This window comes from Sinocyclocheilus anshuiensis, unplaced genomic scaffold (genome assembly GCF_001515605.1).
Source record: "Sinocyclocheilus anshuiensis isolate Anshui unplaced genomic scaffold, SAMN03320099.WGS_v1.1 scaffold659, whole genome shotgun sequence".
Taxonomy (NCBI): domain Eukaryota; kingdom Metazoa; phylum Chordata; class Actinopteri; order Cypriniformes; family Cyprinidae; genus Sinocyclocheilus; species Sinocyclocheilus anshuiensis.
The window spans coordinates 149,999-166,837 of NW_015549698.1; the positions used below are offsets into that span (position 1 = coordinate 149,999).

Consider the following 16,839-nt stretch of genomic DNA (forward strand, 5'->3'; position numbering starts at 1 on the left):
ACGGCTCTTAATGGTATGTTTTTTGTTTGTTGTTGTCTCATACTTTTCGATACGCTGTTGTAAATGCTACTGCTTCTGTTAGCTTTTAATATAAGGTTTTATCCTGATTAAAGCTTTAATACAGTACGGCAACCACATCCATGTATAACGCTTCTCATAACTATGTGAAAATAAGTGTATAAATGGAACAGTTCATTGTTTGAGCTGAGCTGGTGATCTGAATTGGAGATAAGAGAGAGAGAAAGAAATGCAGAGCAGGGCGCCGCGAGGAACAGGATTAAGAACCGCTGCTTTAGAACATTGATTTTGAAACTTGTGAATCCATTAGAATCGTTAGAAGACAGAATCGCGATTCATATATGAATAGATTTTTACATGCACCCCTAGTTTTCTTCCTCTTCTCTAAAGCAGCGCAGTATGGCCTCGCCCCCTTTGTTGCATGTTCCCGGGAGCAGGGTTTGTCTGGATTTGTGATGTCACGAACCCGGGAAGTAACTCATTGTAGTCCCTACGAGCCGTTTTTGTAGGCATTAAACTGCCAGAATTTTAAAAGGTGATATCTTCGTTTGCATTGAACTTTCAGCGCCGCAACTTTGCAGATATTGTTAATGCTCAAACAGCAACATTACACACTAACTAACATTAAAAAAGTGAAATCGCAATCAACCACCCCTTTAATCAGGGTAGACACCATACTGAATTTTACATGGATGACAACAAGGCTGTGAGAGACAGACTTACAGACTTTACAATGACATGCGCTGTATAAATATCCTAGATCACAAGTATTTTCAAATCTCACAACTTTTAAAATAGTTTTACCAAGTTTCTGTCGACTGAAAGAAAGTCTTTTAAAGACGATTTATCAGCTGAAGAACTGGCATGTTGTTAAATAACAGTACAATCCACTGTACTTCATTACAGCTTCATTTCAGTCCTGTCAAAAATAAAATATTGCGCTACTCTGACTAAGGTCTATAGTTTCTCTTCTTCTCAGTCTACTAGAGAAGACTGATATATATTGCATTGAAATCACTAGATAATATGAATAGTTAAAATTTAAAAATAAATTTTTGGAGGGGGTGAAGAGATTTGAAACTATCTACCTACCTGCTCAGGATGACCTACCAGTAATAACATTTCTGTCATGACAACTCTCGGAGGGATTAGCATTGGTAATGTAGATGACAATATTAATGTGTTTGGTCTTGGAATAGATTTGCTCCGCTGCTGCTGCTGCGGCAGAGCAAGTACCGAGACTTGCTACTGCCAATACATCCACAACATGCTGCTGTGAGCATGTAAGAAATACTGCTGCTGCACATGTAACATATATGAATAACCCCCATATAGCATACATGAATCAGCTCGTAGCAGATCTATACAGGTGGAGCTGGGGAAGGTGGAAGGTTTCTGAAGCACACTGCAACTGCTGCAAGCACTAGCCAAGTATTTGAATGTTGAGCAGTGAGCTCATTGGCTGCTGATACAAAATAACCAATCAGCTGCACTATGTGATAATGTCATTGAATTGTCAGATTTAGACCTATCGGACAGCACCATCTAGAATTTCATGCCAGAACTTTAGATTTAACCCACAAACCTATCCCTAACACTGAGCCTTTGCTTCACAAGCCCCAAAAGATGTTATGCTTTCAGAAGCATAAGTGTGTGAGATAAACTGTCTACAGAATAATATGTATAAAGGGATAGTTTACACAAAAATGGAAATTCTGTCATTATTTACTCACCTTTATCTTGATCTCATATGCAGAGTCCAAACTAACCTTTAGCTACACAAGCCAATGGTTGATGACTTGTGAAAATCTACTGGCCATAAATATTTTTTTAGCGGTCATGAAACTGTATTTGTATTATTTGATATTGTCAACTGGCAATATCACCATTTTATATACTTACCAATGGCGATTGTGACTCATATTTGATGCTTGGTGAGTGGTAATTTCTTTCTTCAGTGGAACGCGATAAGTACATTTTTAACAAGTCTATTTATGGTCTTTAACAAGCTGCAGAGAAAAGTGAGCAAAAGAGGCACTTTTTACATGGATGATACAATCTTACATCTTTCCCACAGATTCTGAGTCTTCGACCTGTACACTCTTAAAAGCATAACTTTTACAGTCAAGTCTTAAACTGCATAAAATTTCCTCAAACAGCATGGGATGCAAGCTTTCTCACCCTCAAGGACTAGAGTCTCAATGGTGAGAGCCTGCCCACACAAAGAAGCCTTCAAACATTTCTTTGTTTTGTGTGGCCGTCGCATACACCAAATGACTTCTCCGCTTACAGATCAGAAGCTAGCTGATGATCTTTTCACCAGGTCTGCGTCACAACTCACCAGCACTCTATGGATTAAAGCCGTGGTTTTCAGTCATGGTCCTGGGGACCCACTGCTCTGCACATTTTGTAGATCTCTCTTATCAGACACACTAAGTTCAATTTGGAGTTCTCTACTAATGAGCTGATTATCTGAATTTGAATCAGAAGGGAGACAAATGTGCAGAGCATGATTGAAAGCCACTGCTTTAAAGCACATCTCCTGTACACGCATCCTCAACCTGAAGCACAGGAGTTCTTTGGACTGACTTATGAATGGATTGAACTAGGCCCACATATAACTTATAAGTTTTGCTAGCCACATTAATGAAGGAGGACTTGTCCCTGAGAGGTTTCAGGGCTTTTGTAGAACAGCAGAAATGTATCTTAACATACAGTATCTTTATCTTTAAGAATGGCTGTACTAGTAAATTCAACCCCCACTTAACTCACACACAGTAACACTGGCGTGATGCTGGGGGGAAAAGAAACACATGCTGCTGACTGTAAAGCACTGTAATGACAGAGGTGTTGGTAATTATAATTGCCAGACTAAATGAGTGTCTGCAAGAAAATTGAGAAAAATCATACTTTCAGAGACAGAAAAATAAATATTTTTATTTTCCATAGCTAATGGGACATAAAGTTTAAATTTTTTTTTTTGTAATTAATGGCACTCAAATGGAGAAATGTGAATTTATTATTATTATGGGTTCAATTGCATAGTGCTGAAACCCTATTGCAATTTTTAAGATTTTCAAAGATCACTATTCTGACCTAAAATTGATCAGGCAGACCAAACCATAAGGTGTAGAGACCTGAAACTATGAGGGATGGTAGTTCCCACCCCGTCTACAACGTCACCAAGGCTTGCCTTGATTGATAACTCCTAAACCACTCTTTGCAGAATCCTTGACTCAAGACGAACAAAACACACAACAGATTTGATCGCCACCCTGGCAACATTGTTGTCTATTATGAATTTTTTGAAAAACCTACTTTTGGGAAGTAGTCCTGTTTTTTTTTGCCGATTGGAACCAAACCAGTGCAGAAAAACTCTCTGGAGAGTGAATATCAATAATTATCAAACAAAGTTGAGTTTTCAACTCACTGTCGCAAAGAGACACCAAAACGTTCAAAAGAAATTGGGCCACTTTTTCTAAAATGACTATAACTCTTGAACGGAATGAGATGTTTACACCAAACTCGATACACATATGTAAGACCTCAATCTGAGGTCACGTGACAAAAAAAAAGTGGAGTTTGGCCAGTGTGTGGCACTATAATAGGACAAAAATGTAAAAATGGCTATAGCTACGCATCCGCTAGTCTGATTAACTTGAAAATTCTCATGCAGTGTCTGTCCAAAATTAAGGGCCATGGCTGTCTATTTGTGTACCTTAAAAAAAACATGGCCAAGATGGACAAGATGAAATTTGAGCACCTATTAGACGGGATTAACGGAGGCGGATTGGAACGAAACTGAGTGGGCCTTTTTGACCCACGGCCCTAAAGGTCTGTGAGAAACTTGAAAGAAAGAAATCGGCCACTGGGTGCAATATCAAATTTTTTACGTGTGTAAACAATTGTATATTGCGCAGTTTGTTTTATCATATGATAAATCTCTGTTAATTCTAAACAACTTTGCCTCAAGAACCACTGCTGTCAATCAAATTGTTTGAATTATTCAAGATTATTAAAAAAAAAAATACTACTTTTGCAAACTAGTCCTAGGTTTTTTGTTTAACCTCAAAAACCACTTCGGTACAATTCTCTGGACTCTCTAGGTCAATAATTATCAAAAATGTTGAACTTTACAATTTGGGTAGCTATAACAGTGTCGTTTAGAAAATGGGCGTGGCCAAATATACCCAAACGCCTATAATCCTGAACAAAAACTCTGAACTTCACAAAATTAGTTGAGCACATGCAGTGTATGATTCTAAAGAAGCATGCCAACTTTTATGGATATCATACTATAGGTGGCGCTATAACAGCCATAAATGTAAAAAATATATATTTCTATGGCAAATGACTTGGAATTGAAAATACTCTTTTTAATCATTGATTTAGGTGGTTACAGGCTTGCTAAATAATACTTAATGTCTTTTTTCATATGTACTTAAATGCATTGAAGCACTTGAACTCCGGAAATCACTGCTTGCACCTAGATTCTCAAATTACAAAGCTTTGGAGAACACTAGTAGTACTAGTACAACACCCTTCAGACACCACAATGCAGTGTTTGGGAAAGAAGAGAGAGACACTATGCAGCCATGCATGTAACATAAAAAAGGATACCAACAAACTCATCCTTTAGACATTTTTGTTAGATTTAACTTTTTGTCACTATTTTGTGTCCCTTGTTAAATTGAGAACTCTAGAGTTGGAAATGTACACTGATAATTTTGAAGCAATAATTGGAACAAAATTCAGTTGAATGGTAACATGCAAAATTTCATCATTTTACTGACTCTCATATAATTAATTTGACTGACCTAAAGTTGTTAATATGTAAATGTCAAGGTTTTGTCACTTTCGGTCCAGTTTATTTTTAGTTTGGTGACTCCTATCGTCTTGTCTTTGTGCGAGTGTGTGGTTTCGAGTTCACACAGGCCATGCATTCTTTCGTTGCCGTGATACGTTGTATGTTTGGAGTAAGGGCGTAAATTTCATCTAACAGTAGGGGGGGACAATAAACATAAAATTTCTCAAGAGCAATTTTTGAAAGGGACACAAATAATACAGCCAAAATTGTACTTGTAAGGATAGATATGTGTACACAGAATGGAGACCGTTTAAATATTAGTTCAGTTCATAGGTTCACCAAGCGGTCATATTATAATTATTAAATTATTTTGCATCCTCCACATAGTATTTTAGGTTTCGTCTGGGACTGAGGATGTCTCTTATTTAGATATATTTAATCGCAGCAAGCCCACTGCTACCCAACACATTGGTAGGTCTACAATATTAGCCTAATATAAGTTCACACTTAGGCTTATCGCCGTGTTATTTTGTAGTGGGTGACTTACTGTCCAACAAGCTACGGTATTAAAAGCTAAGCTAGGTAACCTTATAATCACTCATAGAAAAATACTTTGGATATCATAATTTTTTGTCATGACTAATTTATCTATGATCCAGCATCATCTGTATTAAAGAGAAACAATCACTTCATCTGATGTTTAAAGTGAATAAAATAGCCTCGACAGCCTACTTACACACAACTACTGAAGAACTTTGTTTTCTTCCACCGGACTCGTGTGTGTATTGGTGAGGTAAAGGGGGAAAGCAGGCAGTGGACCAAACCACTGTGAGGCAAGGGAGGGGGGACTCAAAACGTTTCTAAACTTAAAACACTTTTTTGCATTTATATTGTTTTAGTACTTACACAATTATTTTAAGTATATATTAGGGCTGTCAGTTTAACGCGTTAACTAAAATATTTTAACGCAGTTAATGCACTGGCCCTGCCCCCAGACCTGTACATCATCTTACATTTCATGCAGTTGACTGTTGACAAATATGATGCAGGGCAAAAACTCCATAAATGCAGTTATGCCCTAAAATTCAAGATATTGGTGCAAAAAAATGCCCCTTTATGTGTTTTTGTCTCATATTTATCATACAATATCGATATCACACGAGCAGGGAGAGCAGTAGGCTATTACACGAGTGCTGTTTTTGACCCGAATATCACGAGTTTAAATGCGATTTCATACATTTCATGCAGTAAGAAATTGATAGTGTTATATTTTAAACACAATATTATGTGTTTTTGCTCAATTCTTCAAAGAATATATTACCTTTAAAGCCACAGCAGAATTGTTGCGCGTCTCCGAGCAACACAGCAGTGTTTAGTTTCTGAATGAATCCGCGTTTTGAACGAATCGTGTGAACCAATGATTCAAAGACCCATTCATGAAGAGAATGAACTTCATTACTGAATGAATCATCCAGTTGAACGAATCGACTGAAGACGTTTACCGCCACCTCCTGGCAGATTTAGTTTCTTATTTAGAGTATCATTTAATTAATAATAATAACAATAACAATAATAATAATAAAAACATTAAAGGGATAGTTCACCCCAAAAAATTAAATTCTGTCATTTACTCACTCTCGTGTCATTTCAAACCTTTCTTTTGTGGAACATAAAGGAAGGTATTTTGAAGACTGTTGGTACAAAGCTGTTTTGGTTACCAATGACTTTCATTGTATGAACAAACAATACTGAGATGTTTCTCAAATTATCTTCTTTTATGTTCCATAGTTTATGTTAGGCCATTGTAGCCTAAATGTTTATGTGTAATACATTTTTTGTTGAATCAAATAAAATATTTATTTGGTAAATAAACTAAATAATAACTAAAAAATAAACTAAAGCTACAATTTGTCCTGATGCCCCCATTCCCCCGCAATTTACACCCCTGGTTTGGAGTGTGATGTTCAGATCCTAGCACTTCTGTCAGTTTTGTTTCGGTTCAGTGTCGGGGTTCAGATATTCATGCTCTATCTATATTTTGTCTTTGTTGTGAGCACACGTGATGAGTGTTCATTCTCTCACCATGCAGTCTTGTCTCATGCCTTTTTTTTCTTGTGTCATGTTTGGTTTAGCATTCAGCTTGTGAGTGGTCTCATTGGCCATGTGTTCTTGTGTTATGTTTTGTGAGAACAGATGGCTTTTGTGTTTGTTTCTATATGCAATGTGTTCTTCTCTCTATTGTTGAACACTCTTGTTACCTGATCATTGGATAATTTGTCCACCTGTCCTCCTTTGTTATCCTCACTGTTTGGTCTCCTATTTATCCTTTCCTTGTGTTTTCAGTCCTGTGATAATTTGTTGTCTTTAATACCCTTGTGTTCGTTGTCCTGCCCCATTCCATCGGGGTAGTTTTTGTTTCTTTTTTTAAATGTAATAAAAAAGATTATTGCTCTGTGCATGAGTCCTCACCTCATCCCTTAACTCAGACCTGACAGTAAGAGCCTACTTGTTTAAAGGGAATGTTTCTTTGTAAAAAACAAATATACAAAAGCATAGGATTTTAGATCAAGTGTTTGGATTTGGATGTGCGACTCACTGAACAAATCTTAAATGTATAGAAAGATAACTAAATCAGAGGTTTAGAGATGGGGAAATTTGCACTTATGTGAACCTAGTTGGGACAGTTCTAAAAGTAAATAGTTTAAGTCCCAGACTACAGTTCTAGAAAGATCAATCTCACTTTTGTAACATTTCTGTGTGATAATACAAACAAGACGCACAAAGAAGAAAGTTCACAAAGAGTTTTAATAAACAAGGGAAACGAAGCAACACACTACACATTACCATAAACAAGATCAAACATAGAACATAGAGAGGCTTAAATACACAGACAAGTTAATCAAAAGGAACTGAAATATGTGCATACTAATTACAAAACCATAGAAACTAATAACTAAAGAAAATGCAGGCAAACAGACACAGGGAAAACAAGACAAAACGCAGAATCATATGGAACATAACTGTGACAACACTGGCATCAGATGATGAAGAGTCCTGTTGTTATGGTACTAGGGTTGCCAACCATTCCGTATTAGCTGGGACGTCCCGTATATTTGGCTTTTATGTGTCCCGTACGTGACCTCCCTTGTCCCGTTTCTTGACAGTTAACCTCTGACTGATACAACAGCAGCAGTGCTGATCACTTGAGAATAATCACCGACACCTGTTATCATCCAATCACAGCCACCCTCACGCAGTATAAGTTAAGTAAATCAGAAAACGTAACATAACTGTTCAAGGAAGGCTGCGGAATAGGGCTGTCAAAAAAAAATCTAATTTCGAATATTCATCGAATTTAAAATAAAAATCCATATTCGAATGCAAAAACCTTGCATTCGAATTTTAGGTGTGCGTCGCAGGCAGCCTTATCAGTGGCACACGAGATGCGATGACGATGTAGGTGTCATTGCATTTTAATGCTTTTCCAGTTGCATTAAGCCTATCCATTTTAGCCTATCCAGTTGAACCCACTGGATGCGGCGCTGCTACGTTGTTCATTCAAAATATTGCGGAAAAAGAGAACATCATTGCGGAGAATGTTGTTTATGTCAAAACCGAAACCAAGCCGTTCACACAAAATGCATATTTATCACTTTTTTTAGAGGGACTCGCGTCTCGCGTCTCGCTCAAGAGAGCTGCATGTTTAGAAAGCCATGTAAAATGAACGTAAGTTCAACTTTTAAAAAACATGTCTCGAAACTTTATGGCGGTTTTCCCCATCCCACTGCATCTCATGTTTTTAAATGAAGAAAGTACTCTTTGTGATTGGTTTTCGGTCCTTTGTATTAAACTATACATACATACATGATGCTGTTTTGTTTCTAATTGTTTAAGCAACTTAATTATATATGGTTTATAAACATTAATTTAAACATTATGCACTTTTTTCAAAGATAGTCCTGTTATTTTATTGCTTTGAAGAAACGTGCATTAGTAATATTTAGCTCGATGCGCCCTCTTGTGGCCTCAGGAGAGAAGCCAAAAGCTTTTTCCCCCTAACTGAAATTATGCCTTTTAAATTTGAATATTTAAGTACAAAATTTGAATTTTGATTTTCAGCCATTTTGACAGCCCTACTGCGGAATCCTGTCAGCTGGTCGCTTCCGCCTCACAGCAAGCGGCGCTCACGCTAAGACCAATTCCGTCCGTGTTTTGACTTCAGTAAATCAGTTTTGGCAAATACAAACAACGTGATTATTTTTCATGAGTCCAACATCCAACATTAAATTTTATTATTTAAGTCCCAATAAGATGGAAAATAGCAGTAAATTAATTTTCTGTTGTCTCTTTATGGTTTTGCCCTTTTTAGGGTTAACAAAGACTTTTTTACTTTTTTAGTTATTTTATTATTATTATCTTGTTTTCATATGGAAATGGAAGAGTAGTGTTTCTGCAGCTCAAACAAGTGTTCCTGTAGTAGAAGTATCACTGCCAAGGCCATAGGTTTGAGTCTAGAAAATGCATGAACTGTACTATGAATGCAGTATAAGATGCTTTGGGTACAAGTGTTTTATGAACGCATAAAATAAAGGTCACGATTAATTACATTTGTTTAACACAGTCAAATGTAAGCAATGCAGGTAGCGCATTCATTCAGTTTGACATTACAGATTTATTCTGTGCAATTTTAATGACTTGAAATAAGAGCACACATACAAATTCCATTTATCAGTAAATTACTGCTGGACTACTGATGTGAATGTGCGTATAATCTTATATTATGTTTTTCTTTCTTTCTTTCTTTCTTTCTTTCTTTCTTTCTTTGTTCTGTTTGTTAGTGGCTGCTCCTGACCTCCTTGATTCTAAAACAGCCACTCACAACTCCAAACCACGCCTGTCGTTCTCAGCTCAGCCTGTGCTGCTGAAGTCTCCAGATGACTTTGAGCCTCGTGTGACTGTTATGCGCTGGAAAACAGTGCTGAGCGTCTTCTTGCTGGTGGTACTGTACTTGATTGTCGGAGCAACTGTGTTTAAAGAGCTGGAGCAGCCTCATGAGATGTCCCAGAAACTGGCCATCCTGGTGGAAAAACTGGAATTCCTTGAACAGCATCCATGTGTCAACTCATCAGACCTGGAAAACTTAGTGAAGGTGAAACAGCTGACATGCACACAAACCAAATATTGGACAAAACACATGTTGGGCTGCTTGGGTTACACATTTTAGGTTTCTTATTTATCTGTCCCAAATGTCAGGTTATACTGAATTGATGCTGGGCTCATTTTACTGATTATTTTATTTATCTTTAAAATAAGAACATTTGATTTATTTTTATTGATGAAAATAACATTTACTGGCCTGTCTGATCCTGGGCTGCATTTCCCAAAAGCATCATAAACCAAAGGTTTACGAGAAACGCAGCCCTGTTCAGTTTTTACAACTTATGTTGTGAAAGAAAGAAAGAAAGAAAACACTTTTTCACTGGAGAAGCTTTGCCTTCTGTTATAGACCCAAACATTAAAATGTTGCCTCCTGTCAAACCAGTCTCAGGATCAATCATACTAAATTGCTTTCATTACAATCAAGGAAACTGTCAATACTACAAGCGTGTGAATGAAGCTTTGTTGATTAAAATAAGAGACGATATTTTGATGGGAGGAGAAATTTTAAAAACAACACGTGTGCCTGCTTTGTAAAAGAGGCACACATGGAGAAGTATGGTGGAAGGAGGAACAAAGCTGAAGCTTTTTCCCCCTTCTAAAATGGTAAAGTTGGAGATTTGGAAATATTTTGGATTCCAAATAAATGCAAATGGATTGTTGGTTGAAGAAAATTCCCCTTTGTGTAAGACACTTGGATAGAAAGTGGCACTGAAACAAAGGATTACTTCAAAATGTTTTGCTAGATTTTAAATTAAATAAAATGCACTTTACAATCATAAGAGGGAGTCTTTCCTCAACCACCACCAGTGTGCAGCATCCACCTGAATGATGCAACACCAGCTACAGAGCGCCAATGCACTCACCACACACCAGCTACAGGTGGAGAGGAGGGAGATTGTTTTGCCCTTTTCTGTTCCTGTTTTCCCTTATTTGGTCATGTTCCTGTCCTCGTTCAGTCTGATTAGTTTGATTATGATACCCTGCACCTGTGTTTCTCCAATCTTCCCCTGTATTTAAGTCTATGCCCTTGCGTTCTGTGTTTGTCGGGTCTACAGGTTATGTTCGTGTGTAATTTCTCGTTCCTGTTGTGGGTTTTCCCCTGTGTTTGTTCATTAAAGGACTGTTTAACACTTCTCCGCGTCTCCTGCATTCCTTCCAGCAGCGAATCGTGACAGAGATAGAGCCAATTCAATGCATGGGGATTATTAGGAGGCCATGATTGACATGGGCCAGTGGAGGGAATTTGGCCAGGACAATGGGGTTATACCCCTACTCTTTACGAGAAGTGGCATGGGATTTTTTGGTGATCACAGAGAGTCAGGAATTCGGTTTAACGTCTCATCCGAAGGACAGTCTTCACCACAATCATCCAGTACAAATCAGGAAGATAAAGGTAAGTTATGATGCTGTACTTCTATTTTCCATGTTTTTGAATACCAAATAGATGTGGCTCTTAGAACCAATTCACTGAGTGACAACTAAGACGCCAAAATAAAGTGAAATGTGCATGTAATCTGCAGCTTGATTGAATGTACAGCAGTTGAAGATAGCTAAAACTCAACTAACTGTGCTAAAGTTTGCATTTTGCATTAAAAATACTGTTAATCAGCTAATACTAAGTTGTGTAATAATCATAAAGTCATAGATCCTCTTCTGACTATTATTAATTCGTCATTGTCATTAGGATATGTCCCCAAAACCTTCAAACTGGCTGTTATTAAACCTCTCATCAAAAAAACACAACTTGACCCCAAAGAACTAGTTAATTATGGACCAATCTCGAATCTCCCTTTTCTGTCCAAGATACTAGAAAAGGTAGTATCCTCCCAGTTAAATTCCTTCTTCGAGAAAAATGGTATCTGTGAGGATTTCCAGTCAGGATTTAAACCATATCATAGTACTGAGACCGCTCTCATTAGAGTTACAAATGACCTGAGATCGGGGCAGGCAGATAACAATCAGAATCGGGAGACAGTCCAAGATCAAAGCACAGAAAACAAACGCTCGGAAATGACAGCCGGGGCAAATCAAGACTTCGCAATGAGTTCGTGAAATGGTGTGGCTTATATGTGTGTGTGTAAATGAGATGCAGGTGTGATTGTGTAATCAGTCCCAGGTAAGAGGGATGATGGGAAATGGAGTCCGAATGGGAGATTGCTATCTTAGTGCTGCGTTCGACACTATTGACCACAACATTCTTGTGACTAGACTAGAAAACTTTGTTGGCATTAATGTAAGTGCATTAGCATGGTTCAAATCGTACTTATCTGACCGCCATCAATTCGTAGCAGTGAATGAAGAGGTATCATATCGATCACAAGTGCAGTATGGAGTACCTCAAGGCTCAGTACTAGGGCTGTTACTTTTCACGCTTTACACGTTACATCAGGAAACATGGTGTTAGCTTTCACTGTTATGCTGATGATACTCCGCTCTATATTTCTTCGTGGCCCAGTGAAACATACTGTTACGTGACAGCGTTTTGTGCTCCCTCCCCCCTTTTTGTTATTGGTAGTTTTGCTAATGCTTTGCTTCTTTGTCTCTCTACTCGCTGCTGTCTTTCTTCTTTAGGCTTTGCCATTGGCTGGCTGGACTGTCTGTCAGGATCTGTATATCTGTGACAGCCAATCACGAATGACGGCTCTGTATTTAAGAAAAAAAGAGGTGTTAATTATAGGACCAAAAAACTCTGCACGTAATAACCTAGAACACTGTCTAACACTTGTTGGCTGCTCTGTCAATTCTTCGTCATCAGTTAGGAATCTAGGTGTCCTTTTTGTTATTGGTAGTTTTGCTAATGCTTTGTTTCTTTGTCTCTCTACTCGCTGCTGTCTTTCTTCTTTAGGCTTTGCCATTGGCTGGCTGGACTGTCTGTCAGGATCTGTATATCTGTGACAGCCAATCACGAATGACGGCTCTGTATTTAAGACGTTCAAGCTCGTGCTTCGAGAGAGAGGCGGAGTTGGGGCTTGCTTCGCCGCTGCTCATTTGTGCTGTTAGTCTCTCTCTCTCTGTATGTTACTCTTAAGATTGTGTGTGGTTCGCTCCTAACTGTTTAGTCAGGGGACGCCTTCCCTGATCTGTTACACCCTCCCGGAGAGAAGAGAGAGGAAAGTACGTCACGTGACATACATATTACAACACGTAGGTTTGCCTTTGTTAAACACACCAGGTCAGGAGCGTGTGCCACTTTATGTACCTTTTGTTTTAGGGCAGTGTAGGTTCATTATGTTTTGTTATTTTCTTTAATTTAGCACCACTCATTCTCTTTCTCTCTGTGGTTGGTTTTTCCTTTGTTGTTTTGATTAAGTATAGTTTCTTATGTATAGTTGTAAATAGGCTCATGGGTTAATGTACGATTTGCACTTAGCTTTTACATGCTGGGTTGTAAATTCTTCTAACCTGTTAATAAAGCGAACCACTTTTATTTGTGAAACTTCCAGTCTTGTTGGCTTCGGTCATTCCCTGCGTTCCTCATTTATGTGTAAATAGTAGGGGTGTTTGTCTGAGTGGCCTTTATGTGCGTCCCCCTATTTCCCTAGACCAAATCTAGATTAAAGACCATCTCTTTAACCTGGCTTACACGTAACACCCTAACCCATTTCTAATACTCCAATCCGTTAAAGGATTTTTAGGCTGCATTAATTAGGACAACCGGAACCGGGAACACTTCCCATAACACCCGATGCAAGGTTTTTTCTCCATTCTGTCACCGATGGGAGTTTTGGTTCCTTGCCGCTGTCGCCTCTGGCTTGCTTAGTTGGGGACACTTTTCCAGCGACATCGTCGACTTGATTGCACAGACCCTATTTAAACTGAACTGAGCTGGATGATGACATCACTGAATTCAATGATGAACTGCCTTTAACTGAAAATTGAGTGTTAACTATTGTCACTTTGCATTATTGACGCAATATTTTCTTAATTAATGCTGTACAGTTGCTTTGACACAATCTGTATTGTTAAAAGCGCTATATAAATAAAGGTGACTTGACTTGACTATTTCTATTTTGTCCTGTTTTACAGAGCGGCCATGCATTTAGTGCTGGTTCATCTTTGGCTGAAGTCAGTGATCAGCCAATGATTAAAGAAGCATTCCAGCATCAGGCTGCATATGAACCCTAATCTGAGTCGAAGAAATCAGTCCGACCATAGCAAATTGCATTGCTAAGGACATGATACCCATTCACACAGTAGCAAAATCAGGATTTAAAAAAACTGATGAAAACTACAGTTCCACTATTCAAATTTCCCACACAGAAGTAGTCAAAGACAGAGTTACCAAAACATAACGGTCTAAAATTCTAGAAGCATGTGGCCTAAGGAAAATGGTATGCAGCAACCACTGACCTATGGACCAGCAGTGAAGGCATTGATCCATGCATAAGCTTCATAATTCACTACCTCAAAGATTGAAAACTTCAGTCCAATTGACTTGGAGACAGTAACATGTTACAGGAGGGACATCAACAAAATCACCAAAAAATCCTTGAAATAATCTCTTACAGATGCATGGCTTCAGAGAGCAGAGGGTGTTCTGGGTCTGGATGTCGGAGAATAGGAGCAGTGGTGAACCAAGTTTTTAATTCGTCGAAGGCCAGACGTGACTCTGGAGACCAAATCAGTCTGGATGTGTGACGTTTGGTCACGGTAGTCAGAGGGGCGGCGATCGAACTGAAGCCCCTGATGAATCGCCTGTAGAAGTTTGCAAACCCTTTTACAAAGAAGAACCCAGCTGAGGCAGGAGAAATTGAGGGTCGAATGAATCCCTTGGATAGTTCCTCGTCAATGTAAAGTTTCATGGCCTCAGATTCGGGTTGTGATAACGGGAAGATTCTGCCCTTTGGAGGAGCGGTGCCAGGCATTAAGTCAATAGCACAATCAACAGAACGGTGAGTGGGAAGCTGAGACGCCTTTAAGAAGCATTCCAGCATCAGGCTGCATATGAACCCTAATCTGAGTCGAAGAAATCAGTCCGACCATAGCAAATTGCATTGCTAAGGACATGATACCCATTCACACAGTAGCAAAATCAGGATTTAAAAAAACTGATGAAAACTACAGTTCCACTATTCAAATTTCCCACACAGAAGTAGTCAAAGACAGAGTTACCAAAACATAACGGTCTAAAATTCTAGAAGCATGTGGCCTAAGGAAAATGGTATGCAGCAACCACTGACCTATGGACCAGCAGTGAAGGCATTGATCCATGCATAAGCTTCATAATTCACTACCTCAAAGATTGAAAACTTCAGTCCAATTGACTTGGAGACAGTAACATGTTACAGGAGGGACATCAACAAAATCACCAAAAAATCCTTGAAATAATCTCTTACAGATGCATGGCTTCAGAGAGCAGAGTAAGACTGTCAGCATGATGCCGTTGCTAGGTACCATGCTCTCAGACATTCTTGACATGAAAAATGAAGACAGTGCTTTTCCGATGACTTTGAGGCCACGGTCAACTGCTGAATTGAGGAAGCCTCAAAATTGACAAAGATGACAACACTGAGTGAGAGAGCTGTCCATGCAGAGCAAACCAGCACAGCCTATCCTCCTCTGAAAGGCAGTGCCAAAGCTTGGCCACCCTGCTCAAGAAAATCACCTCCACAAGGCAACAGAGGAAAGAGAAGGGTGAAGGCAGCAGCACCCTGAAGACAAAGGCAGAAGCTATACCTTTCTGTGCCACCAATAAAATTAGTCAAATGCATGCACTGCATCTAGATGCAGTGGTGGTATTTGCATGCTGAAGAACTATCTCATCTTGCTGCTATAACTCAGAAGTTCCTCTGCATTCCTAAAAGAAGTGTTCCTTCAGAGAGTGTATAGTGCCAGTAAAAAACAGTTATTAAACCTTTTTGAAGAGGACAACTCTGAAATTTGCAACCTGTTTTTCCATTTCTTTTTGTAATGATCAGAAAAGACACCAAGATAAAAACAGCAAATATCATGTTATGAAATATTTAATATCTTCACATGCCTACAACAATCACATTCAGGGACATAACAACAATTACTGGAAATGTGTGGTTGCTTCCACAGTTGCTCCTAAGAACAGGTCCCTCGTCCTCGCTTTTTACCTTTGCCCACATTATCTTCATCAGAGTGGCACTTTATGTGACATTGTATTGGCCTTTCCCTCTTTGATGCAGAGAGACAGGTTACTAGATTCAATAAAGAAACTGTCCATGTATGGCAATGCATAAACACCCACAACGTCTGTGCTGAATGTAATTTGCATGGCGCAGTTCTTGTGGGTCGATTCTGAGTACAGTATTTTAGAGGAAGCAGCAGTGCCATTTCAGTGGTGATTGCACTTGCTTAAACCAGTCTGTGGGTGGTTAATATAATATGAATATTTGTGTGCTAACATAAAAAAATATTTAGTTAATTGTTGCTCAGACAGATGCAACAGGTAATTCTACTGTGGCTTTGTTTGTAGCTATTTTCATTGGACTTCAGACATCAGTGTGCAAGGAAAAGAAGATAAGCTAAGTAATTTATGTCTTTAGGTGTTTCCTTTATACAGCGCTTGGGGTTTAAGTCTTCTTTCCCTTTGCTGAGTCTAAGGCCATGTCCACACGAACGCGGTTATTTTTAAAACCGCAGCTTTTTCTATGCAGTTTGGCCGTTCGTCCACACGCAAACGCAGCACCAGGTCACTGAATCCGAACATTTTTGAAAACTCCTGCCAGGGTGAAGATTTTCAAAAACTCTGGTTGCAGTGTTGTCGTGTAGACAGTGAAACCGGAGTTTTTGGCTTGTGACGTCGGCGCCTATGCTGTTATCTCCGCCTACTGGAAACTTTTTCAGGCTTCTGATTGGCCAACATGGCTTTACGGTTGAGATTATAT

General features: G+C 38.8%; 1 protein-coding gene across 1 annotated transcript in view; it reads left to right on the forward strand.

Moving 5' to 3' along the window:
* The window catches only part of LOC107660545 (potassium channel subfamily K member 2-like), a 45,205-nt gene that overhangs the window by 2,401 nt on the left and 25,965 nt on the right, over positions 1 to 16,839 (forward strand). Inside the window, exon 2 of the mRNA XM_016449863.1 lies at positions 9,664 to 9,974. Coding sequence (XP_016305349.1) covers positions 9,664 to 9,974 — 311 coding nt within the window. The remainder of the gene's footprint in view (positions 1 to 9,663; positions 9,975 to 16,839) is intronic.